Source organism: Anarhichas minor, unplaced genomic scaffold, assembly GCF_050575085.1.
Source record: "Anarhichas minor isolate MPS153535 unplaced genomic scaffold, ASM5057508v1 ptg000136l, whole genome shotgun sequence".
Lineage (NCBI taxonomy): Eukaryota > Metazoa > Chordata > Actinopteri > Perciformes > Anarhichadidae > Anarhichas > Anarhichas minor.
This window is the reverse complement of record NW_027466582.1, coordinates 18178540-18202938: the sequence shown is the minus strand read 5'-3', so window position 1 is coordinate 18202938 and position 24399 is coordinate 18178540. Positions and strand designations below refer to the sequence as shown.

Genomic DNA, 24399 nt, shown 5'->3' with positions numbered 1-24399 from the left:
GTGTTCTGGGTCTTCCCCGGGGTCTCTTCCCAGTTGGACGTGCCTGGAAATCCTCCAGTGGGAGGCGTCCAGGAGGCATCCTAATTAGATGCCCGAACCACCTCAGCTGACTCCTTTCAACGCGAAGGAGTAGCGGCTCGACTCCAAGCTCCCTCCTGATGACCGAGCTCCTTACCCTATCTCTAAGGCTGAGCCCGGCCACCCTACGGAGGAAGCTCATTTCGGCCGCTTGTAGCCGCGACCTTGTCCTTTCGGTCACGACCCAGAGTTCGTGACCACAAATGCGGAACTTGAGGCTTCAAAACTGTAGTCCACAAACCAATTGGTGACGCCACGGCCCGCCGTTGGTGGTGCCGGTCTGAGTCAAAAAGTCCAGGGCCATTTGTCATTCCTATTTGCTGCTACTTCAAACAAATGTATAATATTAATGTGGCCCTCTGGAGGAGTACACCCCAAGACTTTTAGAGAGCTGTCTCCTCACCACCCACAAGTTACTTTAAAACCTTCATCCGTGAACTGCTGGGCTCGACTTTGCCGCTATCTGTAAATGAAATACATTTGACCTTTTAATCAAGATCTCTAAACACCAAATTTGTCAGACAAGACACATCCAAAAATAGTGGTCTCCTGGATTTGGATATTTTTACCTGCAGATATGCACCATGTAGATGTGAATGAATGGGATGTTTTATCTGACATTCAGGCCAACCTCAAGGGAGAAACAGAAGTGGTTTAAACGGCTATAATTGAGAGTAAACCATGACGATCTACACAGCAAAACAAGCCCAACCCCCTCAAACCCAAGAATGACACTGATTGCCTCACAGTGACAGCTCTGTAACTATTTTCCCGTGATAAGGTGTGTACTGCTGTATTTGGGTGTCTCCGGTTTCAAGTGTGATCCTGTATCCTGTAGTTGTTTTTCTCCACAAAGCGGAGTCGGCGTGGACGGACACGCAGCACAGCTGTGTCACCACAAAGCCTTGACGGTGCGTCGCATTTGGAGCGACAAAGAAAGACTTATGAAGAATGAACGACGGCCACCAGGAAGTAAGTGTTGTAATAATGAGGCAAGACAAACAGACATGTTAGCTTAGAGGTTGTGTGCAGTAACAGCACAAGTGTAAGTTAACTTTTAACAGCTTGTGTGTGACTTGTAGTGAATCTTCTCTCTGAGAACTTGGTGTAGTTTTTTTTTAAAGTCTATAAAATGACAAAATGCTGGACACAGCATAATGGGACACAGAGAGTACTTTTCAATGCAAACAAAAGCGTCTCTAAAGACCTGTCTGATGTGTCAGCCCTCATCAGACGTACAAGAAACTGAGTTTGGGAGTCCTGCGCGGTCCAAACAGAGGAGGACCATCCACTTCTCCAGCGGTGAAACTCTGGAGCAGAAAGACAGTGAGGAGGAGGAGGAAGAAGAGGAGCAATCATCAAACAGGCCTCCCTTCAGAGAACCAGAGAGGGTGGGACACTGTTAAGAAAATAAATGTCACGTTACATCTAATACTAAGTCATGTCATGTTTTTTTTTTTCCTGACTCTTCTTTCTCAGACTAGGTTGTCATTCAAGAATGTGGCCATTCTAGTTGGGAGGATTGCACTGCTGAGTACGCAACTTGACAATTAAATGCATTCAAGCATACTACATCAACAATAGTCTCTAATTATAGCTCTGGAGAAAGTCTCACTTATTATGCCACTGTCGCCAAAATATAGCTTGCGATTTCCTTGGAGAGAGACTAGCTGGTGCACTAGGAATGAATGCGGCCAAATACCAGTATGCCATAGATCAACATCATCGTGACCACAAGGTAATGTAAAATTCAAGAGCAGCAAAACAAGCACACTCACAAGATACTTCTTTTGTAGTAATAGTTTGTCGGGGGCAGGAAATGGGATGAAACTGCCCAGTCTCTCAATAACACACTGACAGGCCTGTGGGTGGTTATTTCCTTGTATCTCACTCATAGACAACAAGCAGCCAGGCCAAGGACAACCTCCGGGAAGGACAGGCAGAGACGATCCACCTCTACCCCGGGCTGAAGGATCGGAGTCATTACGGAGCTACAGGAGAAGCACGGTGCCCTGCTGACTCCCAGGCGAGCTGTGATGAGAAACACATGGACAGAAGTGAAGGACGTCATAACAGAGCTTATCAAGCAGATGAGGATTAATTTAAATAAAGAGAAAATTAAAGAAATGAGGGTTGTAACTTAATGTGTGCACTGAGTAATAAATGATGCAATCATGTTTGCTTAAATACTGAAGGGGGACTATAAAATATGCATAAATAAAATATAGAAAAACATGAAAAGCAGTAGTCATTATTGCACTGATTTAGCAAGAAGTTGTTGATCGCTTAAGAGTATTTAGTGTAAAAGTTCATGGAAAGCAAAATACACCGACGAGGATGGGATTCGAACCCACGCGTGCAGAGCACAATGGATTAGCAGTCCATCGCCTTAACCACTCGGCCACCTCGTCAACGATGCTCGAGACCAGACCATGCAGGAATAAAACCTACACAGTTTCATGAGTACGTTCCAAAAACTAATCGTATGTTTGTTAGCCTGGTTCTGGCAAGAAAGTACCTTGCTAACACTAGCTAACTGGCTAGTAAGTCATGCTAATGAGCCATGCTAACGTTGCCTACGACTAAAAGTGTAACGTTAAAAGTGAGTAACATAGTTTGTGTCGCCTGGAATACTCTCTCTTTCACCCATAAAGCACGAGGCATTTGCACGGGTGAGATTTGAGTTAACGTAACGTGTGGGACTGCGACGTAAAATGTAACGTTAGCATCAGCTCGCTTAAGTTTTCTGCAACACCGCCAGCTAGTGTTAAGTTAAATAGTGTTATCATTTACATCATTATATAACGTTACTAAATATCTAGTACATGTGACGTTTACCTTAGCGTCACACCACTACTACTCACATCTCTAGCTGTAACTACATGTACACTCTTAAAATATGACATCCGGATAGTGAAAGGGAATACATGTGTCCATAAAACTAAACGCTCTTGTCCGTGTTATATTACTAGAGAACCCCGGTAACGTTACACGGGTACTCATTTGACAGTTTAAGAATGTTGTGAAAACCCAGTCAAATCCGAAGTCTCACTGGAACACCTGTTACAGTAATGATTTCTTCCAGTCAAAATATGAATCCACAACCATACAAAACAACTGCTGGTCTTAACTTGGGGTCTATTTTACCTCTTATATTTTTGAAAATCCAGACTCAATCTGCTCCCATACTTGTTGTGAATAAACTGGGTTTACACAATAACAGTGCTGGTTTGGGGTATTTGTCGCCATCTAGTGGTTGAATTAGCTCATTGTAAAATTAGGTGACTTACTCCTTTACCTTCACTTGGCCCCATAACAAAAAGACACATCAGAACCAGTAGGCTACTTCTAATGACCTCGAGAAATTACTTTCAATTATTTGAGAATCTCCAATCTAACGGCATACATTTGCAATGTTGGGGAAATTGGAGAACACCAAAGCCAATGTTGGTAGAACTCGCTTGTATCTCAAGTAAATCTGAAAAAACATTTGTTGCTATGTCACATAAACATGATAACATTTCTGAATTCAGGGTTATTAGGAGATGCTAAAACAAAATCTGATAATGAGCCAGATAACAGGGGCAGGTAGTGTAAAGAAAGAAAAAAAAGCATTCCACTGCAGCCTTTTGCACATAAAAAACCTCATAAATCAGCTCACCAATTAGTAACAGCGAAGAGCCAAAGTCCCTCAGTTACTCTGAGGAACTGGCGTAAACTTCATTCAAGGGCTAAAGGTCATATCTTGTTAACGTGCCTATTTAAAGCAAAGCGGCATCGTTTACTTCACACAGCAGGATGATGGAGCGAGCCCTGTTATGGTTTGGTCTAGTGGCCCTCGCCACTTCATACACTGTAAGTATTTATCCATTCACGATGAGGGAAGTGTGATGTGATTAACTGGGTGACTACTCACACTGTTTTTTGTTTTAATCAGATACCCGTTTCCCCTGAAGTACACGGTACGTCAGATCCTAAACTATTTCTTCCAACAAATAACAACTGTTGACAGGCTGTGAGAAGAGTCTGAGCCATGTCTGTGCTTGTGTTCCAGAGGTTTACGAGAACGGCGAGGATGAGAACCCCATCCTGAACCTGGGTGAGCTACAGCATTTGCTCGTTGCTCCGGATCCTGTAGCAATGTGTGAAGTGTTGATCTAAGCTGTGTGTGTGTGTGTGTTTCTGGTTTAAATATAAATGTGTTGTTCCTGTGCGACAGGATCAGACGCCAACCTGCTAGAAGGGGACATTTTAATTCCAGTAAGTTGTATTTTAATGGAAATGTTTTCTTATTATTAAGAAAAACTGATTTTGCTTAATCATTGCTAATTCGTCCTTGAGCGCTTTATTGGCAGCTATGCTCCGATGTGTGCAATCACATGTCAGGCGGACGGGACTGTTGGCACTCTTGCTCTTGATTAATTTTAGTGCGATATCTATTTCAGATAACAAGATGGGCTTTATTGTGTGTGCGTTTATTATGAGCATCGATTAGGTTTATGCAAGTCATTTGTTTTTCTACTTTTTAAAACACCTCTCTCATGCTACAGGAAGGAAGGAATGCCTTGATTGACAAAAGATACAGATGGAAATTTCCAATTCCTTTCATTCTGGGCGATGATTTGGGTGAGTTTCTTTTTCACTATACTCACTCTCCACCGTTCAATGACTCTTCGGGGATGAAAGAAAATTGTGTCTTCTTTTGTGACTTTTTTTTGTTTTTGTTCTCAGACCTGAACGCCAAGGGCTGCGTCCATCAGGCTTTTGAAATGTATCGGCTGAAGTCTTGCATTGACTTCAAGCCTTATGAGGGAGAGAAGACGTTCATCAAGTTTGAAAAGAGAGGAGGGTAAGTGGCTGCGTTTGCAAAAAAAATCTCCTGTTGATACCAGTTCACGGAGTTAAAAATTGCAATAACCTGATAACTCTCTGCCTGTTTAACCCAGTTTTAATTGTGGGTTCGCGTTGAAGTTAACTGTTCCTACTGCGCCCAGGTGTTTCTCCAGCGTTGGTGACCAGCAGACCGGCCAGATTCTGTCCCTGGGGTCGGGCTGTGACCACAAGGCGGTGATTGAACACGAGCTGCTCCACGCTCTGGGGTTTTACCACGAACAGTCCCGCACAGACAGGGACGACTACGTCGACATCTGGCTGAATCATGTGACGCCGGGTAAGTCCGGGATCTGATAACATGCAGCGACCTTCGACCCTTCTTAAGGCATTTTACGTAGTTAAGAATGACTAAATCAACGTGAAATTTCCACCACAGGACTTGAACACAACTTCAACAAGTACAGCGACGACTACATCACCGACCAAAACACGGCGTACGACTACGAGTCCGTCATGCATTACAGGCCCTTCTCCTTCAATAAGAACGAATCCGTCCCCACCATCACCACCAAAATCCCGGAGTTCAACAACATCATTGGCCAGTACCTGGACTTCAGCGAGATGGACACCCTCAGGCTCAACCGAATGTACAACTGCTGTACGTATATGCTGCAGGGTTCAGTTCCCTACTTTGATATGTTCATCTGTTTTCCTTGGAAGTTGGAAATGGGCCAAAACTTTCAAATGACCCTCTTCCCTCCCCAGCTGGTCCTCTCACCCTGCTGGACCAGTGTGCCTTTGAGTATGCCAGCATTTGTGGGATGATCCAGGCCTCCTCCGACGATGCCGACTGGGTCCACACCAAGAGCAGTGTGGGTGCAGAGGATCACACCCTCCTGGGAAGATGCAGAGGTCAGAGTGGACTATTGTCTCCCAATTAAAAATCCCAATTACTGACAGCATGAGAGAAAAAAAGAGAAACAAATGAAGTTGTATGCTGCAAGATGCTTTCCTTGTTCTTCCCTACTCTAGATGCTGGGTACTTCATGCACTTCAGCACCATGACTGGGAAGCCTCTGGAGTCTGCACTGCTGGAATCCCGAACCCTCTACCCCAAGAGGAAGCTTCAGTGTCTGCAGTTCTTCTACAAGATGACCGGAAGCTCCACGGACAGGCTGATGATCTGGGTCAAGACAGACGACGGCACAGGCACCGTTCGTAGAATGAAGAAAATACACACTTTTTATGGTAAAATATGAAGTGCCCATGTTTATGGAGGACACATTTCCCAGCAGAGAAATGTGTCTGCTGGGAAAAGCAGACACCTAAAGCCACCAAAGTACAATAGTACAATATTAATTTGAACATTTGTTTAGCTGCTCGGTAGTTTGAAAATGATATTCAAATCAAGTTATTGTAAGACATCATGAAACATACAAGCTGGACAGTTACTAAGTGTCTGGACAGTTAATACGCATATCTGCTTCTTGCCGACAGTTGTATGAGAAGAACGATACTGTATGCTAAATATAGCCTGGCTCTGTCCAAGGTTGGATAGGAAAGGTTGCAAAGCTATTTCAGCAAATCACTGGTCTGCAAAGATGTTCCTGCAAATAACCACAAGTTGTCGTTTGCACATTTTTGTTTGTGTACGAATTATAAAAAGCATGTTAATGAGTATAACTTTTTTTTGACCCAGCGGATTCTGACCACACGTGGAAGATCGCCCACGTCCCGATGGAGGTAGGGGCGAAATTCCGCTATTCTTTCCAAGCGGCATCCGCCGGTGGCATCTACATCGACGACATCAGCCTGACCGAGACACGCTGCCCCAACGCCGTGTGGAGGATCCAGAACTTCTCCAAGATCATGGAAACGGCCAACAGCAGCACCGTTATTGACAGCCCTCGTTTCTACAGCCCCGAGGGCTACGGCTACGGTGTCCGTGTCATGCCATTGTCGAGTTACACTGATTACACCGGGAACTACGTGGGGCTGTACTTCCACCTGGTCAGCGGGGACAACGATGTGGTGATGCAGTGGCCGGCGGTAAACAGACAGGCCACCTTGGTGGTGATGGACCAAGACCCAGACATTAAGCTGAGGATGTCCTCCGCTCGCAGCCTCACCACCGATATGAGGAAGAGTAAGCACTCCACTATCCTCAAGCATGTTTGATTGGACTGTGAAACATTATTTATAGATCCAACAACCAAATGTTATGTAAAAAAAGTGCTTTCCAATGCATGAGCTAACAAAAAGGTCAACTTAAAATTGTGGAGCTAACAACTACTGAAGACGACATCTCCAAATGTTTTAGTGCAGATCTTACATAACATGTTCGTGTAGTGTTCTTGGTATGTCCATGCTAGCAGCTCTGTGAGGCTGTGAATGCTAAGGCTGGCATGCTAGCATGCTCCCAGTGGCAATGCTTTGCATTGGACAAATTTAATTGACGTAATGATGACATTACATGAAAAGGGATCACCGAAGTTATTACAAGTTATCCTGAAGGGGAAGTGAATGTGTCTGGTAGATTTGAGACATTGTACTCAAAAACCACAAATGGTGCTAAAGTCAGGGAATCACCAAAGTCCTTATTCTGGCGAAGGTCTCTTCAAAATGTCAAGACAATCCATCCAATGGCTGCGATGCGACCGATATGAAGTCACAGGTTGCTCTTCGATGGGATCCCTCCTCACATGGCAGCTCTGTCTCTTTGTGTCCTCTAGCACCAGACGGACAGCTGTTTTGGGACAATCCCTCTAAGGTGGGGGTGTATGACCCTTCCTGCGGCTGCTACAGAAGCGAATCGTGGGGCTGGAGGAACTTTATCAAGCACTTTGACCTCAAGAGGCGCAATTACCTCAAGAATGACGACCTCATCATCTTCGTCGACTTTGAGGGTAAGTGGTCTTCTTGTTCAGTATCATTTTGTGTTGCGTGCCAGGATGCGCGCATGACGGTGATTATTTCTTCGTCCACAGACATAACATCCCTGATCAAAACAGAAGTTCCCATTAAACCACAGGAGTAAGGCCACTCAGGATTTTACATCATGATTAACTGGAGGTAAGGCATCTGACTTCTATTTCAAATACTACATCACACTTGTATGTTGACTTTTATTTTTCTCTGTCATTTGAAAATATCAGATGCAACATATGCAGCTGGGATGCGAAGAATGACCTGTGAAGATGAGGAAAAGATGGAAGATTACTGCTGTGGCACAATATAAGAGTTATACACATAATTAAAAAACAACTTCAAATGTAAAGTTATATTTGTTACATAATCAATGAATGCAATAGTGTTTGTGTATAATAAGCTTTTAAAGAGCGTCATCATTTTGAACTCTTGTATCAATGAAAACAATCAAAGAAGAGTGAAGGAGGACGAATGGGAACTCACGAGGCTGTTTGAGGGTAACAGAATAAAGATTAATGAGCATGGGAAAACTGGAAGCTTATTGATTCTGACAATTCAAACGTAGGGTATTTGTATTATATCATGTTAAGCTCAGGGCAAAGCACTAAACACACGGAAATACAAACAATTTAAAAGCAACCCTGAAAAAAGTCCCTGAACTTTGTGGAGGTGCAATAATAAATCACTCAAGTCCTCCTTTAATATCAACGAAATCTGCTGCATTGACATTTGATAGGGAAACATGTAATAAAAAGCAGGTTATCAGGTTCTAATGGTGTTATGGCACAACAGATTCAAGTTGTAAACGAAGATTACAAGTGCTGGCACTCGAGGCAAACTCTTTAATGCACACCCTGAAGGCATCACCACTCTCATCAATCAGTTAAGGCGAGAAACCCCTGGAAATTTATTTTAATGCATTGGTCAAGTTTGAGGTTTTGGTCTGTTTGGCTTCCATAACATGTCTTCTTTCAGACTAGTGGAAGGAAATCATCCAAAATACACTTTTAAGTGTTTATTTGACTACTTTGTCTATTTGCATCTTTAGATTTCTCCTAAATTCATCAAAAGTTACCATTAGATAATGCCTAATTTGCATATTTTAACATATTTTTTTCGGAAAACTTGTAATACAAAAAATAATTGACTTTATGTAAGTAACCAACTGGGGAAGTTTCATGGTGATATCTATTAGTTATTTTTTTTTACCCTATTTACCTGTCGTGTCTTCAAAACATATGTCAATTTACAAAACACATCTTTAAAAGTTAGAAATCTCCACTTAAGTTGCACTTACATACACCAAACTTCCCAGTTTTATTCCCATCTACATTATGTTCTGAAGATTTTTACTGAGGGGTTTGTTCATATATTGTTTATAGCCTGATTTAAAGAACATTTTATTACTTAAAACATGGAGAAAAATTATGATGATCTGTTGACAGTATTTTCTGATTTATGGAGTGATACAAGAAGATATTCAAACTTCCCTCTGTAAAAACCTTTGACTCTAATATGTCACCAAATGAAACAAGAATTTTTAACCTGGCTTTATCAATGTTCACATTTCTGTTCTGGAAATGTATGCAAATCAGCACATATTTAATAAGATAATGCCTCATTTGAATATTCAATCATACAATTTCAGAAAACTCATGTTGCTATCTACTAGTTTTAATGTTTTCTTATTCACCTATGTCTCTAACACAAAGAGGACATGGTTTTGACACAAACAGGCAACCCCTCCTGTTGTTGTTCCTCACAATGATGCTTTCTGTGGCCTTCATGACTTGGTAAATTTCCATCCCCAAGCAACACAGGGGTCAGAGGTCAAACCCACTAACAACATAACTGCCTTTTTTATTAGACTTAAGATCAGAGTTCATATTATTCCACAGTTGATTCTGATGCCTCTGTACAGGGTCAACAGCTTATTGTGCCGCCATTACCCATGCATGCCAGGACACCCGACAACATGTCAGTCGTATAAGTGGCAGCGAGGACACGTGTGAAGTGCCTATTACTCATTGAACACCACAATCCTGATCAAAGTTCCCCTCCAGCTGCTGTCTTTATGGGCATGTTAATGTAGCTTCAGAGAAACACCTTTGGGTCTGGGTAGCGACATGGGCTCCGGGGACAGTTTGAGCAAAATCGCCGCGCTGATCGGAGTCTTTGTGGTTTTGACGGTAGGGGCATTTGTAATTCATTCACATTGAGAGAAATTGAAAAAAAAGTCTCTGTAGAGGGGTTTAAATTTTGACATACCTCTTTTTGTGCGCCAGGTGCAAGCTGTTCCTACACGTACCGGTTTGTTCCCGTTAACTTGATCACATACACGTAAAACAAGCATGTTTTTAAAAATAACCCTTTTTTCGCAGTAACAATACATTTATGTTCCAGATGATTATGCAGATGGTGGTGAACTGAGGGACGACATACTTGAGATCAATAGAGGTATACTCTTTTTTAAAGCCCTGTCTCCTTTTGATACATGTGTTTATGTGCTTTGTTCATTCATATTCATTAAGCACTAAACTTGTGTTTCTTAAGGGTTAAACCACCTGTTTGAGGGAGACATCGCTATTGATGTAAGTATCTTAGAGATGAGATGTTTGTCAAGAACTCAAAAGCAGATTCTGAACCCTTCCAATGTGCCTTACAGCCCAGCAGGAATGCAATCCTCAATCAAATACTGAGATGGAAGTTTCCCATTCCCTACATCTTAACTGATTCTTTAGGTAAACTTTGCACGACGGAGTACATTTCCACCAACAAATAATCGAACGAGAAGGTAAATATACACATGCTGATATGGAATTCCCTTTATCCTAGAACTGAATGCTAAAGGTGTGATCCTCCAGGCTTTTGAAGAGTACCGTTTGAGATCCTGCGTGGACTTCAAGCCCTATGAGGGAGAGAGCAGCTACATCTCCTTCACCAAGCTGTCTGGGTGAGCTGCACTGGCTCGGGTGTGCTCGCGGCTGTTGCACAACTTTATGGGATCATGCCGTGTCATCAAAAGCGTTACGAAGTGGACATCTTGTGATGAAATGCTAGTCAGAGAGCACTAACAGCACGTTCGCTTGATCACGTTGTAATTTCAAACCTCCATTTTATCAATGCAGATGCTGGTCGTATGTTGGAGACGATAGAACAGGCCAGAATGTGTCCATTGGAGCCAGGTGTGACACCAAGGCCATTGTGCAGCACGAGCTCCTCCATGCTCTGGGCTTTTACCACGAACAGTCTCGCTCAGACAGAGACGACTATGTCAAAATCTGGTGGGACCAGATTGAAGAAGGTGGGTCACAATTGTATCATTTTTTTGTTTTGTTTTCTTCAGGCCTGTGACCAGGATTTAATAAATACTCCAAGTTCAAAGAGATATTCATTGAGAACATTTAACATACACCGAACGAAAATTAGGCTGTGCTTTTTAATCAGTCATGCAGTGGTAAGTTTGTTTTCAAATGTAAATTTACATTATTTGAAAAAAGAAAAAATACAAGGAAGTGAATTTCAACAAATAACCATACTTTTCAAAGGATATGTTTTACAGCTTCTACATATACAATACATATGTTATGTGGGAGCACTGTTTGTAGGCGTTGATAAACCATCACTTGACTGTCTACATGGCGATGTTATTTTCTCCTCACAGGGAAGGAGCACAATTTCAACAAGTATGAGGATGACTTCATCACTGATCTGAACACGCCATATGATTACGAGTCCATCATGCACTACAGGCCGCTGTCCTTCAACAAGAACGACAGCATCCCCACAATCACCACCACCATACCGTATTTCAATGAGGTCATTGGCCAGCGGCTGGACTTCAGTGCTGTCGACATCACCAGGCTCAACCGCATGTACGACTGTGGTGAGTGTCTCCTTTCCTGTCCGCCTACGGGTTAGAGAAGGTATCCTGGCAGGGAAAGTGGTTAAGTGATGTGTAAGTAAAGTAAAGTAAAGTACTTGTTTTATGTCACACTAGATCTGAAATACATTTACATCGTCATCTTAAAGCTGCACTAAAATAACTATCACCCAACTCTGACGACCCCCCTCACCTTTCCGAGTCAAAGTGGAGCTCGTTCAGCTGCCCCCTAGTGGCCAAAAAGTCAATAAATATGTCTTTCTGCAATAAAATAACAGCCACAGATATTTGTTTGACGTAAAAAAAAATCACATTAGTACTTTGAAAATCCTCCATATTAACCCCAGAAAATATTTTTTGTTGCTAACTTTCCTGTTCCAGCCAACACACTCACTCTCTTGGACCAGTGCTCCTTTGAGCTGATCAACATCTGTGGAATGATCCAGAACGAGGAGGACAACGCAGACTGGGTCCAGACGCTGAGCAGTCCTGCTGATATGGACCACACCGTGGCAGGGCTCTGTAGAGGTACTGAACTTATGTTCTAGATCAAGGGAACAGTGCCTTGCAATTAAATCTATTATTACAAAATGGAAAGAACATGGCACCACAACAAACCTGCCAAGAGAGAAATACTCACGGACCAGGTGAGAATGCTATTAATCAGAGACCCTAGGTAACCCCAAAGGAGCTGGAAAGCTCCACAGTATCTTTCCATAGGACCACTATTAGCGTTACACTCCACAGAGCTGGGCTTTATGGAAGACTGGCTAGAAAGAAGACATTGCTCAAAGAAAAATATAATACACATTTGAAGTCTCACATGCTCCTTTTGGTGAACTCCAAACAATCCCCGTCCTCACAATAATTCAGTTGACGTTTCATGTACCGAAGGTTTTTCCCTTTCCAGATTCTGGCTACTTCATGAAGTTTGACACATCTTCCGGCGCGGCGGGAAGCAGCGCCTTGCTGGAGTCACGTATCCTCTACCCCAAGAGAGACGGGCAGTGCCTGCAGTTTTTCTACAAGATGACTGGAGCAGCTGGGGACAAACTGGTGATATGGATCAGGACTGACGATGGGACCGGGACTGTGCGCAGTGTCAGGAAGATCCACACCATTGCAGGTATTCTGTTTTTATCATTCCTACGCCAGCACAGAATAACAATACAATTAATCAGCTTCTTTTTTTGTCTTTCAGGAAGTGGAGATGCTGCCTGGAAAATAGCCCACGTGACTCTCAAGGTGACAGAGAAGTTCCGCTATGTCTTCCAAGGCGTCAGAGGATCGTCCGGCTCTTCGGGTGCCATCTTGATCGACGACATCACCCTTACTGAAACAATTTGCCCCAGCGCCGTCTGGCAAATCCACAACTTCACCGGTGTTCTCGCCAACACTCCTCTTGGCAGTTCGTTGAAAAGCAAGTGCTTCTTCAACTCAGAGGGCCACTCATTCGGTATCAGTGTTTACCCGAATGGAAAGGAGAGTGACTACCCAGACTATGTTGGCATGACCTTGCACCTCTGCGGTGGGGTAGATGATGCAGTGATGCAGTGGCCAGCCGAAAACAGGCAGGCAACCATCGTTGCCATGGACCAGGACCCTGATGTGAAACTGAGAATGTCTTCTACAAGAAGCTTCACAACAGGTAAGCCCGGGTCACTGACAGTCAGGAAAAAGAGAGTCCGATGAAAGAGTTGGTTTAGCTGATTTACATCTAATAGTATTAAGCCACGCAGATAGTTTGGCTTTCACTTGGTCAGATTTTGAGATTGTTGCTTCACCCCAGATAGTGTCAAAACCAGACACTGTATCACTCCCATTTTCAAACTCGACGTTCATTTTGATGTAAAGTTTTTTGACTGCGTCTGGCATGGTTGTGACGCTATCGTGGTGACAAACTCAGTCCACGGACAGAAAGAGATATTGACACAAGACAAAGTACTCAGAACCTCCTTTGTGGTAGTTCCTGCTACAGTAGGTGTCTCCACAACCACATTTTGCCACGATGACTCAAACTCTCAAGGTGAAAGCAATACCAGCATCGCTGTCGCGGCAGAATGTGCAGCCGTCAAATTAGAAATAAACGGTAGGCATTGAGAATAAATATGTTCACTTTACACAATTGGGAATCTTCTGCCAGCATTCCTCTTTTGCCTTATTTACTCCAACAGTGTTGGGTTTTGCGGTAATAATTATTTCATAGACAGCGTGCAATTGGTCCATTTAGTTCGGTAGGAGAGTCACAAAGTCTGAAGAAAAAACCTGGGTTTACAAAGAGAACGGGTATCTCAAAGCCTGGCATTGTAGAAGTTGCATCATCTCCCACTCTCACATCATATTATAACCACAAATATGTGAAATTGAGAAACGGATAACGTTTGTTTGTTTTTCTTGACTATCCCCCCCCCCCCCCCCCCCCCCCCCCCCCCCCCTCCTCAGACACTCATCCTCGTTGGAACAGACCAACAGCTACTTCAGGTGCAGTGTGGGATGTCGGCTGCCAGTGCTTCCGCGGTCAAGACTTTGGCTGGAGCACTTTCATTTCTCACAAGCACCTGCACAGCAGGAGCTTCCTCAAAGACAATGATCTCATCATCACTGCTGACTTCAATGGTGAGAATCAAAAAATATCAGCTCCTCTACCCAGCTATAGATTATTTCTACATCAGACAAATGGTCTGCCAGACAATAGTTAATGTTTTTCAGAACATTTCCAGCGTGTTCATTTCATAGAATTCATTTTTGCACCTACTTCAAATCTTGTCTCTCTTACACATTCAAACATTGGCATCTCAAATGAGCCAGTGCTTTATTGCACATTTACGTGAACTTTTTAAATGATCTTTTCGTTAGATTTGACCCACCTGATCAAGACCGAGGTGCCTGTAAAAGCGGCCGCACCGAGCAATGACATCACGGACGAGGAGCCAATCAGCGAGATGGAAATGAGACCGGAGGTTTCAAAACACAGAGAAGCCCGTGCCGCCAACCCCTGTCATTCCAACCCTTGTTTCAACGGAGGCGTGTGTGTGGAGAGCGAAGGGAAAGCCTCATGCAGGTGTGTGTGTTTGCAGGGGTTAATATACAGCACACGTTGCTTGCATTCCTAAATGTCTACTTTTAAAATTTAGGATTTCTAGAGAATTGGTTATATATTTTGGGCAATCCTCACTTACAAAAAAATATGGATTAAAATTAAATGACAATGAGGCACAGGCTAAAGCTAGAGAAAGCACTTACAAAAGACTTGCACTCATAAGTTGAAATTGTGTGTTAAGTACGGAACTAGAGACAGGTCTCCCTTAGCTTAGCATAGCATAAAGATTGCAGGCAGAGGGAGACAGCTAGCCTGGTTCTAGCCAAAGATCAAAAATGCCTACCAGCACCTTTAAAGCTAAGTAATAAACACAATCCCTCAGCATTACGTTGGCCCATTTATAACAACATTAAGCTACTCTATGCTAGAGTAGCTTGGGACATTAAAAATAATGGGAAATTAAATTGTAGTTCCTTCAGAATCCTTAAAGGAATTTTGTGACATTTGAGCTTTTTTTGCAGACAGTATGATAAGAAGATCTGTACCGCTCTCATGTCTGTTTGTTAAGTGAGCTGGAGCCAGAAGGCAATTAGCTTGAAGCATGAAGACTGGAAACAAGGAGAAATCTCTGCATCTCTGTTTATTTTAAAATATACACAAACAGACATGTAAAGTGGTTTTATTGGCAGTTACAAGCTTTAACTATTTCTTGGTGAACCAAATGTAGAAGCAGTGACTTGTTGGAGTTTTGACGTCACCATGAGGTTGCCGCACAGAAGTGCTGGGGGGGACGTATAAACTGCTTTCCCCTACTTTTAGTCTTTATGCCATGTTAGCTCCCAAACTGGCTTTAGTTTTATACTTCAAGCACATACATGGAGTGGTGTCGATCTTTTCATCAAACATTCAAAAAGAAAGCGAATCCATTTCCCAAATGTCAAACTATTCCTTTAAAGTCTCTCGAGGAAAGATTTGCGTGAACAAACTTTTATTCCCAACAAACTGCTAACCAACCACTGTTCTGGTTAGCCAGATGACACAATACTCAGCAAATTCAGTACTTCGCCAAAAAGAAACAATAGCTCAGCATGTGTGTCCAACAATATAGTTCAAAGCAATTACTCGTGCCTAATAAAAAAATCTGTGATTTTCAGGTGTGCGTCAACCCAGACCACCTACTACGCTGGTAAGAGGTGTGAAGAACTGAACATAGACAGAGGCATCGTGGGAGCACTCATTGGTGGCGCAGCAGGGACCGTGATTCTGACACTGGCTATCTTCACCATCATCAGGAGAGCTCAGTGAAACACGTGTCTTCTGCATTCATTCAGCAGTGGAATCACAGAAAAAAATGCTGCCAATATTGGAGAGAGAAGTGTTTATAGACTTTTCTTTTTTGGACACTAATTGCATCGCAAGCCCCGTATTTTGTGTGTCCCTACATGAAACAAATCTGTAGAAATGAAGCCCCAATCAGAGCAAGAGTTTGTTAAATTTGTGCGGTATGTGGTTTAGATTGAGATTGAAACTTCGCAATCATGCATAGTATAATGAACAATGAAAGACATTATATTCTTTGCCTTTATTTCAATGCATATGTTTATACATACATACGTTAGACACACATGGTATACAGGTTATAGTTCAAGTAGAAATGTGTTAATTTACATTTAAATGATCAAACCATGCCAAACTTGTAAAAACAATTTCTATGTTCTAAATACAATCAGCTTAAACTAGTCGTACAGAATGCACACCATCCAATAATGTGGTTTGAGTCAGTAATAATCTAAAGCCCCTCCTTAAAGCAGCTAAATACAGTAATAATTTAGTATTGTGTTTCATTTCTTTGGCACTCATAATGGAAAATAATCTGTATCTGCTTTACCCTTTAAAGAATGTATGCATTAGCTAGATTTACATATTAATCCCCGGAGGGGATGTTTTCATGTAATATCTTTGTCAGTTGAGGATGATAATGGTCAGTACTGGTGCAACTAATAATAATAATAATGGTCAATTCTATCAAACACATACATATTAGCAAAATGAGTGTTATATTTAATTCATGAATTCAATTTTTATCACAAGCGTGTTAAATTAAGCTTGAGATGAAAATGTAATATATACGATAAACAACATAAAACAATTAACCTTATTTTAGGAAATCCATCTCTATTATCTATATCATCTTATGTAACTGTCTAGGAACTATAATCCAACACAAAGTCGACTCTAGGAGTTGTGGGCTTCTAGTGGAGCTGCATACGTGTGAGCTGCTCCACGATCTGAAATGTAGAGATGGAACATTTTTAGACTAGATTCACAAACTCACTCAATATATATTCTGCTTACATGGGGTGCAAAAGTGATTCACTGCTTATTAAACTGACAGACCCACTTCATGTAACCTAGTGTAGCGTGTTGGTTAAGATGCTAGTTGCTATGGTAACTGCAGCTGCATTGGACCTGGCTGTTTGTCAAACTGTCCAACATGTATTTTTATCACAAAAAGCGGAAAATAAATAAAAGTGGTCGCATAAAATTTGACATTGCTACTTTCCTTTTTCCACGTGGTAGATTCACCAAACTGTTCTAAACAATACACTGCTGCATAAGGAAAGATTAGAATCATGAGAAATGTTGACTCTAATGTGTTCTGTTTGAAATTAGGTTGTAATTTACCATTCGCTAGGCTCCGTCCCCCACTGTTACTCCATCAAGCTGTCAGATCTACCATGGAGCCCACACTGTTACTAACTGCACTCGCTGTATAAATATAATCTAATATTCAAAGAAGTTATCTAAAATAGATTTCAGAGCGAAGCAGACAGAAGGGTCTACAATATGGGTTTGAAAAGGATGTTTGTGGCATTGAAGATGCAATAAATGCATGGAAACAAGTAGATGAAGAGACTACCAATGACGTAACAGAAGACTGACCTCAGTCTTTATTTGTCTTTCGTGTATGTCGTTGAAGTCAAATTCTTCATGCTCTCACTCTTTCCATTTGATTTTGCCTGAGGGTAGAATAAAACAGAGATATAATGCATGTTTCCATCTTTTATGGTTTAATTCTGGATAGACCTCATTGGTAAACTTACCATTATGAGCTTTAACATTTCATCTCGGACCTGTTAATAGTAACACAAAAAAACGTAATAAATTGGGCAGATGGTAAAACTAAGCAACATAGTACCTGGCAACATTTGTAGGCCCAAGGCATCAAAACCCTACCTCCCATGGTACAGGTAAGAATCCCCTACTTATGACCACAGGACATTTTGGAGATTTTCAATAAATCAATGAACATACTGACACTGATAGAGCATTGATTAAACCTACCTTCTGCTCTGCCAAACACCCTGTGATAAAAATGAAAAGGCCCTGCAAGAGAAGAGATGAAATACAACAGGTTTTCTTTTCAAGCATATTTTGGAAAATTAAGATTTGGAATTCTACATTACATGTCTTGCTCGTGGCCTTTTTTTGTCTACATGTGTTGTCTTTATTACTGGAGCACTTATGGCATATGACAGAATACACTCATCAACATTGGTGATAGAAGGGTGGAGATTGTATGTCATTTGTTGGGAGTGGATCTTGAGACGGTCACCGCCCACAACATCTTCCGACCACCCAGGCAGACCTGCCGGACCAAACGCCGCCGCAAGCGCCAACTGCCCCAGAAGGATGGCGGCTAAGCTAACCCAGCTATAGGACCTAAAGCTAACTGACTTTCGGAGTGTAAGTGGAGTTCCCCTTTAAGTTGCGTCTTAGCTTTAGCGCCATGGCAATCCCTAATTACTTCACATATAAATGATCCCAAATGATTGAAGAAGACAGACTAAATGCAGGTTCAATTTGGGGGAAAGAGAGCACTGGTATCAGGTTGGCAATCGATATATGTAGCTGAGCCGAGGTATTGGTACTGGGTGAGAAAAAGTAGGATTGATGCATCCCTAATATCAACATTCTGTTTGGTGTGTGGATTGCTTTCAAATTACCTGGAAGGAATTGAGGATTGTAAAACTGTAGCTAGCAACAGTAACCATGGGATTGTCCTTGTCCAATAGGAGCTGAGCGAAGCCAATGATCCATGTTACTCCAAAGACAGGCGTTAGAAAGACGACCACTTTAATGATGCTTTTGGCTGTCTCCTTGTCATCCACCTTGCTGGCATCAGGGACCGAGGACTTCACTAGAGTAGCAATGACGACCACCATGGAGAAGAGATTTGTCAAAATCACAGTTCCAACAGGGAGGATAAAAGCATGTATGGAACCCTCCAAGACTCTTTCATAAACCAGCCAGCATGTTTTCTTATTATAGTATGGCTTGTTGGTGTACTTGCAATACATATAGCTGGATCCCACTATTAAGACTGGGCAAACATAGCCTACGATGCTGGCGAGGAACATGAAGACTCTTTTCCTCAGCGGACTGAAGACGAAGATGAGCTGGTGGACGAGCATGACACTCATGCACAGCATCCAGCTGAACATGGCCAAGAAAAACAGATGTTTGCATACTGTTAAAACTAGGCACCAGGTTTCACTGTCTCCCTCAGAGGCCAGGAAACTGATGTCAGCAAGCAGGAGGAACGTGGCAATGTTCACCATGGCTGTGTGACGGAAATGCGAAAGGTTGGACTTGACCACGGCTGACCACACTAGAGCCTCAACGGTGAGGAAGATCAGCAAGGAGCAGATGGACACACTCAGGCCCACATAGGTAATGATATCTAGGACTTCGGTAGATATATCTTCCTTGGCCATGAGGACAGAGAATGAAGTCAGGTGGTTGCATTCGCAGACCACCTGACCGCTACCATTACTAGGTTTAACAACGCATCCCGCATTCGACCATTTCTTCTCACTGGTGTTCCAGAAGACGCAGTGAGGTTTAGTGTTGATATTCAGCGTTTTCTCGGGGAACTCCAGCGTAATTTGCAAAAGCGAATCACTGTTGTTCTTCATTGTGGCCGATATTAATAGGCTGGTAGGCAGCGTATCGAGAAAGTCGTTTTTTAATTTCTTCATTAGATTTTTGATGGCAACAGCTTTGAGTATTCCTGTGGTCCTGTTCAGATTCACGCCGATGCCAAACACAGACACATTACAGTTGCTACTCGAGCAGAATTTGAGCTGTAAATTTCGACTGAAGATGTTGCTGCTGTTGCTATTGATCTTGATATTCTTCACCAGACCCTCCACAGACTGAAGGTAGTTTGATGACATCTTGTGAACTTCAGATTTGTTGACCGCATCCCAGGACCCATTCAACATATTGCTTGCCGCGCTAATAAAATCCTGAAATAGAAGAATAAAAAGATAATCAGTGCTAAGACACATGCTATCTAGGGATGTCCTAAGCTGATCCTCAGGATCGGTATTGTGTCGATCCAGTGATAATATAATGGACTAATATTGGCTAAAAAAAGCAGATCATAATCCAATCCTTTCTTTACTGTGATGTCTTTTGCCCACCACAGCCTACAGTGTGAGCATTTCACTGCAAATGGAATGACAATTAGAGTGTGTGAATGTGAAAAGTTATATGGGAGAACTGGTGCGAGTTCTGACATTGAGGTTGCCAAAATTCACAGATTTGCTAAGCGCCGATAATAATTATCATTAGTAAAGAGCAATGGACAAAATATTCAGCAAGCAGATTTCTCATTGACAGCAAGCGTTGACCGTCGCTTTCACCAGTTACAGCAGGTCACTACGTTGCTGCTCAACGTTTTAGGGGTCCCAACCTCCCAATTAAACTTCCATTCTTCAAGCTTACCCAGGCGAAAAAAAAATGTACTTTTTTGTATTTAAAATATACTTACATTTTCAATAGTACACTGCAAATATACTATCAAAGAAGTGTACTTTCTGCAAATATATAAAAAGTATACAAAAGTCACGCTTTTAACTATTTTCAAAAATCAACTTTTAACACACTTTAAAATAATTGTACTGTAGTATACTTTCAAGAAATATATTATAAGAAAAATATACTTTAAGTGAAAGTTCTGTGCAATTACTTAAATGGATTTCTTTGAACTTTGTTTTCAAACATATTTTTGGTATATTTCAAAATGTATGCTATAAATTCCATTGAAACAATGTATTTAAAGCACATTTTATGAATATAGATTTAAAATACAGGTGCACACTAGAAAATATGAGCGTTCTGCTGAACTGTGGTGGCATCCCCGACAACAGTCTGTTGTATCTTTTGAATAGTTTGGCGCCAAGTCACTGACCAATCAAGTGCAGCATTTTTGTTGATCACATCCAGCCAATCAGAGCGACCGACGTTACTCGTTCGTTGCATCCTAGCTAGCTTACCCACGTCAATGCAGCTCTTCAGGTGAGGAGGACATGATGCCGTTTCAATTCGCCATATATTACTTATGTAATAAAACACTGAAAGTGGAAAGTACTTCTTTATAATAAAGCCGACCAATTGTATCAAGTGACGTCACAGCCTGACCTCGATGAGGACGATAACTGGATTGAAATCAAATGTCCGACGAGAAAAGAACCGGAGAAGACAGTGGCCGCGAAAGTCCTGCTATTTGGCGGTGAGTTTGGAGTTCACATTTTTCTTTTTCAGCTACTAGTTAACTCCTTAATTGTCTTGTTTTGTCTGAAGAACATGAATGCTTAACTTTTTTATCTGTTCTCGTTTTATCAGATTCGTACAAAGAACTTGTCTCAAAGAAGAATTTATTCATTCTTGGCAAAGACATATGGGCAGAGGAGGAAAGCAGGAGTGCAGGCATGAAAAGAAAATGTGTGAGACCGAAATCTTGGAGCCTAAAAAAAGCTGTGCGGGTGAGTGAATATTGATTTGTACGAGTCGTTTTTGTGACGTGATAATTCAATTTATATTTTTGCTTTAACTTTATATGTGTACCCTACATGCTGATATGCTAGCTCAAATACTCTGGTAGCTAGCTAAACCTTCGGCGCTCTCTTGTATCCAGTAGGAGCTGGCTCAAATCGTAGCAGCGGCAACTCGTAGAGGCACTTCCTGTTGCAAGCACTTGTCGCGGCAGTTTTCCACTGTTTGTGGCAGCACCTCTCCCAAACAGTGCTGCGGCAGTTTAGCCTTTATTTTTCGTTATTTGACAATATGTGACAATACATTAAGGTCCTTGAAGGTATGACTGTTGGTAGTTGTAATTGGTTTAGTAAAAAATGACGAATTGTAATAGTATGGCTACTCGTTTTTATTAAACTAACTCACTTAAAGGTATACTCCCTCTTGTGGCCAAATGGGTCAATAACGCTTGTCTTTAATATATACTTGATGTTACTCTACTGCAGTGGTTCCCAAACTTTTTCTGTCAAGACCCCCTTTGATGATATAGGAACATTGGACGACCCCCCCCCCCCCCGCAACCCGACCCCAAATTTGTCTTGGTTTTTAATGAATTGCATTATAATGCATGAACTGTATAAAATATTTTTGCGCTTTAGACCAGTCACAAATCTGTCCATCTTTGTACATACTTCCTTCTCTTATCTTTATCTTTCTCTGTCGCTCCGTATCTTTCTCGCTCTGTGTCGCTGTGTGTCTCTCTCTCGTTCGCGCTCCCTCACTCTCTCTCTCCCTCGCTCGTTCGCGCTCTCTCGCTCGGGCGCGCGCTCGCTCTCGCTCTCGCTGGTTTTGCCACAGTCGGTCTGTGACATGAGCCGCTCTGGTGGCGTGGTTGGAACACAGTGCATGTCACGTCGGTTATTTTATATTGTTTTACCGGTGTATGTGTGCGTCTGTGTGTGTGGGTTGGTGATGAAGCCGCGACCCCCCTGTAGTACCACCGCGCCCCCCCTAGGGGTCGCGACCCCCACTTTGGGAACCACTGCTCTACTGAATGGAGGCTCTGTGAAAAATGACACCACGTTCCTTTTGTCTTCCCCAGCATCGTCTGCTGTTCAAGTTCAAATGTGTCAGAAATAAAGTGATGGGATTTACTAGGTTACATGTGTCACACATCAGTCATGTGAATTAGTAGAGAGTGGGAACCTCCACACCACTGGTGGTACCGCTCCATAGAGGGATGTACAGACTACTAGCACCGTTTTAAATAATGAAGCACATTGTATAATTATGTGAATAACGTCTATTAATTCCTAATAGGTAGAGATCTTCCAACTGTATATTAATGTGTTCCATTGATTCTCTCATATACAGCACGCCTTGGCTGGCAGCACAGTCACGGTTTCGAAGAGGGCCTTCCTGCGACTTAATCGTTCCCGCATGACCCTTTTTTGCCAGGAGCTGGCTGCCCTGGTTTTCACGAAGGATGTCATTGCACTCTCCGCCCTGACTGGGAAGTCTGGGAAAGAGGGAACACCGAAAAGACAACTGGACGTTGCCAAAGTGCAGGCCATAACAGGTAATTGTCTTGAGTCGTATGTAGACAATTTAAAGCTTCTGCGATTTATAAAGCAGCAGGATCACATGTTCGTGGTAAACACACCACCAGTGATGAAATATACGTTTGACCTGCACTGGTAGGAATATTGGCATATCATATTGATATAGTTCCTCAATATTAATCCTGATTTACTGTTCAAAAAATAATATTGGTTCAACAGGATTTCCTGTGTAGTCAAAATAGAAGAAAATGTTGTATGAATATGCTGTGTGACATCATTTCTCGTCTCTTCTCTTAACAGATGCTGTTATAGAAGAATTTCCACAGACGAGAGCCTCGGACGTGCGAGCAGCCATCAGAAGGAAATGCAACAATGAGCAGTTCAACAAAAGGAAATGAACATGTTTCAATTTCAATTTAGAGAGCGAGAGTCTGAAGCGGTGCAATTTTTGGATGGTTCTGTGTTTTATTCTGAAACATTCTGTTTTGTTTGTACCATGTAAACTTAAAATTGTTTTGCTCTCTGTTCAATATATTTTCTTTTATTTCTCAAAAATGCACTATATTGCAATTGTTTCAAAGTGTGTTTTAAATTGTTGTTATAAATATATTATATATATATTTTAATAAAATATATTTGAAATTCAATAAAGTGTTTTTGATTACTATCTGGGAAGTTCATTCAGCATTTAGGATACTGGTAATACATTTGTAATATTGTAATGTATAATAGTATGTAGTGTACAAAGTAATATAGCATAGTAATAAGAAAGTGTGCTTTCTTAGTAATTGGAATAAGCCAAAAGTATAACTTTTGGTATACTATTACCACAATATCAATATATTAATATTGTATTTGCAAAACACTCATAATATATTTCAAATATACTTAAAACACACAAAAAGTATAATTTAAGTTAGCTATCAGCATGTATATTAGTACATACACAGTCATATACTTAAATTGTACTAAGTATACATTAAGTTGTTCCAATTTAGCACACAAAAATATACTAAATACACTTCAAATTGTGCATAACTACTATTTAATCACAACTAAAATATATTAAGTACAAAATAAGTTGTTCCAAAATAGCACTCTTTAAGTATACTTATGATTAGTAGGGCTTCAAGTATACTCAAGTATGCTAAAATTAAATATACTTAGCATATTTATTTTTCACCTGGGTAAACACATATTTTTGAATCAGGACCTTCAGTGATTGTATCTAGTCACTTGGGGAAATAACATGT

The 24399-nt window shown here is 41.6% G+C and overlaps 3 protein-coding genes, 2 long non-coding RNA genes and 1 other non-coding gene across 6 annotated transcripts; 5 read left to right on the top strand and 1 right to left on the bottom strand.

The window, feature by feature from the left end:
• The first annotated feature begins 25 nt into the window (after positions 1-25).
• On the top strand, positions 26-2319 carry LOC142941665 (uncharacterized). Its single transcript, XM_076083663.1, has 5 exons — positions 26-1050; positions 1302-1469; positions 1558-1612; positions 1722-1816; positions 1976-2319. Exons 1-5 carry the CDS (start codon positions 1030-1032, stop codon positions 2177-2179), a joined length of 543 nt encoding a protein of 180 aa, XP_075939778.1. The 5' UTR covers positions 26-1029; the 3' UTR covers positions 2180-2319.
• Positions 2320-2407: 88 nt separating this feature from the next.
• Positions 2408-2489, bottom strand: trnas-gcu (transfer RNA serine (anticodon GCU)). Its single transcript has one exon. It is a non-coding gene; the product is annotated as a tRNA-Ser (tRNA).
• Positions 2490-3879: 1390 nt separating this feature from the next.
• On the top strand, positions 3880-8329 carry mep1a.1 (meprin A, alpha (PABA peptide hydrolase), tandem duplicate 1). Its single transcript, XM_076083664.1, has 14 exons — positions 3880-3933; positions 4016-4040; positions 4133-4177; positions 4298-4338; positions 4629-4704; positions 4810-4927; positions 5073-5248; positions 5348-5569; positions 5677-5823; positions 5944-6159; positions 6611-7057; positions 7644-7817; positions 7899-7983; positions 8067-8329. Exons 1-13 carry the CDS (start codon positions 3880-3882, stop codon positions 7946-7948), a joined length of 1791 nt encoding a protein of 596 aa, XP_075939779.1. The 3' UTR covers positions 7949-7983; positions 8067-8329.
• Positions 8330-9965: 1636 nt separating this feature from the next.
• On the top strand, positions 9966-16067 carry mep1a.2 (meprin A, alpha (PABA peptide hydrolase), tandem duplicate 2). Its single transcript, XM_076084070.1, has 14 exons — positions 9966-10028; positions 10125-10149; positions 10243-10296; positions 10393-10430; positions 10505-10580; positions 10675-10792; positions 10968-11143; positions 11504-11725; positions 12104-12250; positions 12633-12848; positions 12924-13370; positions 14165-14338; positions 14579-14783; positions 15917-16067. Exons 1-14 carry the CDS (start codon positions 9966-9968, stop codon positions 16065-16067), a joined length of 2112 nt encoding a protein of 703 aa, XP_075940185.1.
• Positions 16068-20565: 4498 nt separating this feature from the next.
• Positions 20566-21896, top strand: LOC142942168 (uncharacterized). The gene is made up of 3 exons (XR_012951567.1): positions 20566-21342; positions 21456-21595; positions 21748-21896. It is a non-coding gene; the product is annotated as an uncharacterized LOC142942168 (long non-coding RNA).
• A 743-nt stretch (positions 21897-22639) lies between these two features.
• On the top strand, positions 22640-23671 carry LOC142941934 (uncharacterized). Its single transcript, XR_012951545.1, has 2 exons — positions 22640-23163; positions 23447-23671. It is a non-coding gene; the product is annotated as an uncharacterized LOC142941934 (long non-coding RNA).
• Positions 23672-24399: the final 728 nt, after the last annotated feature.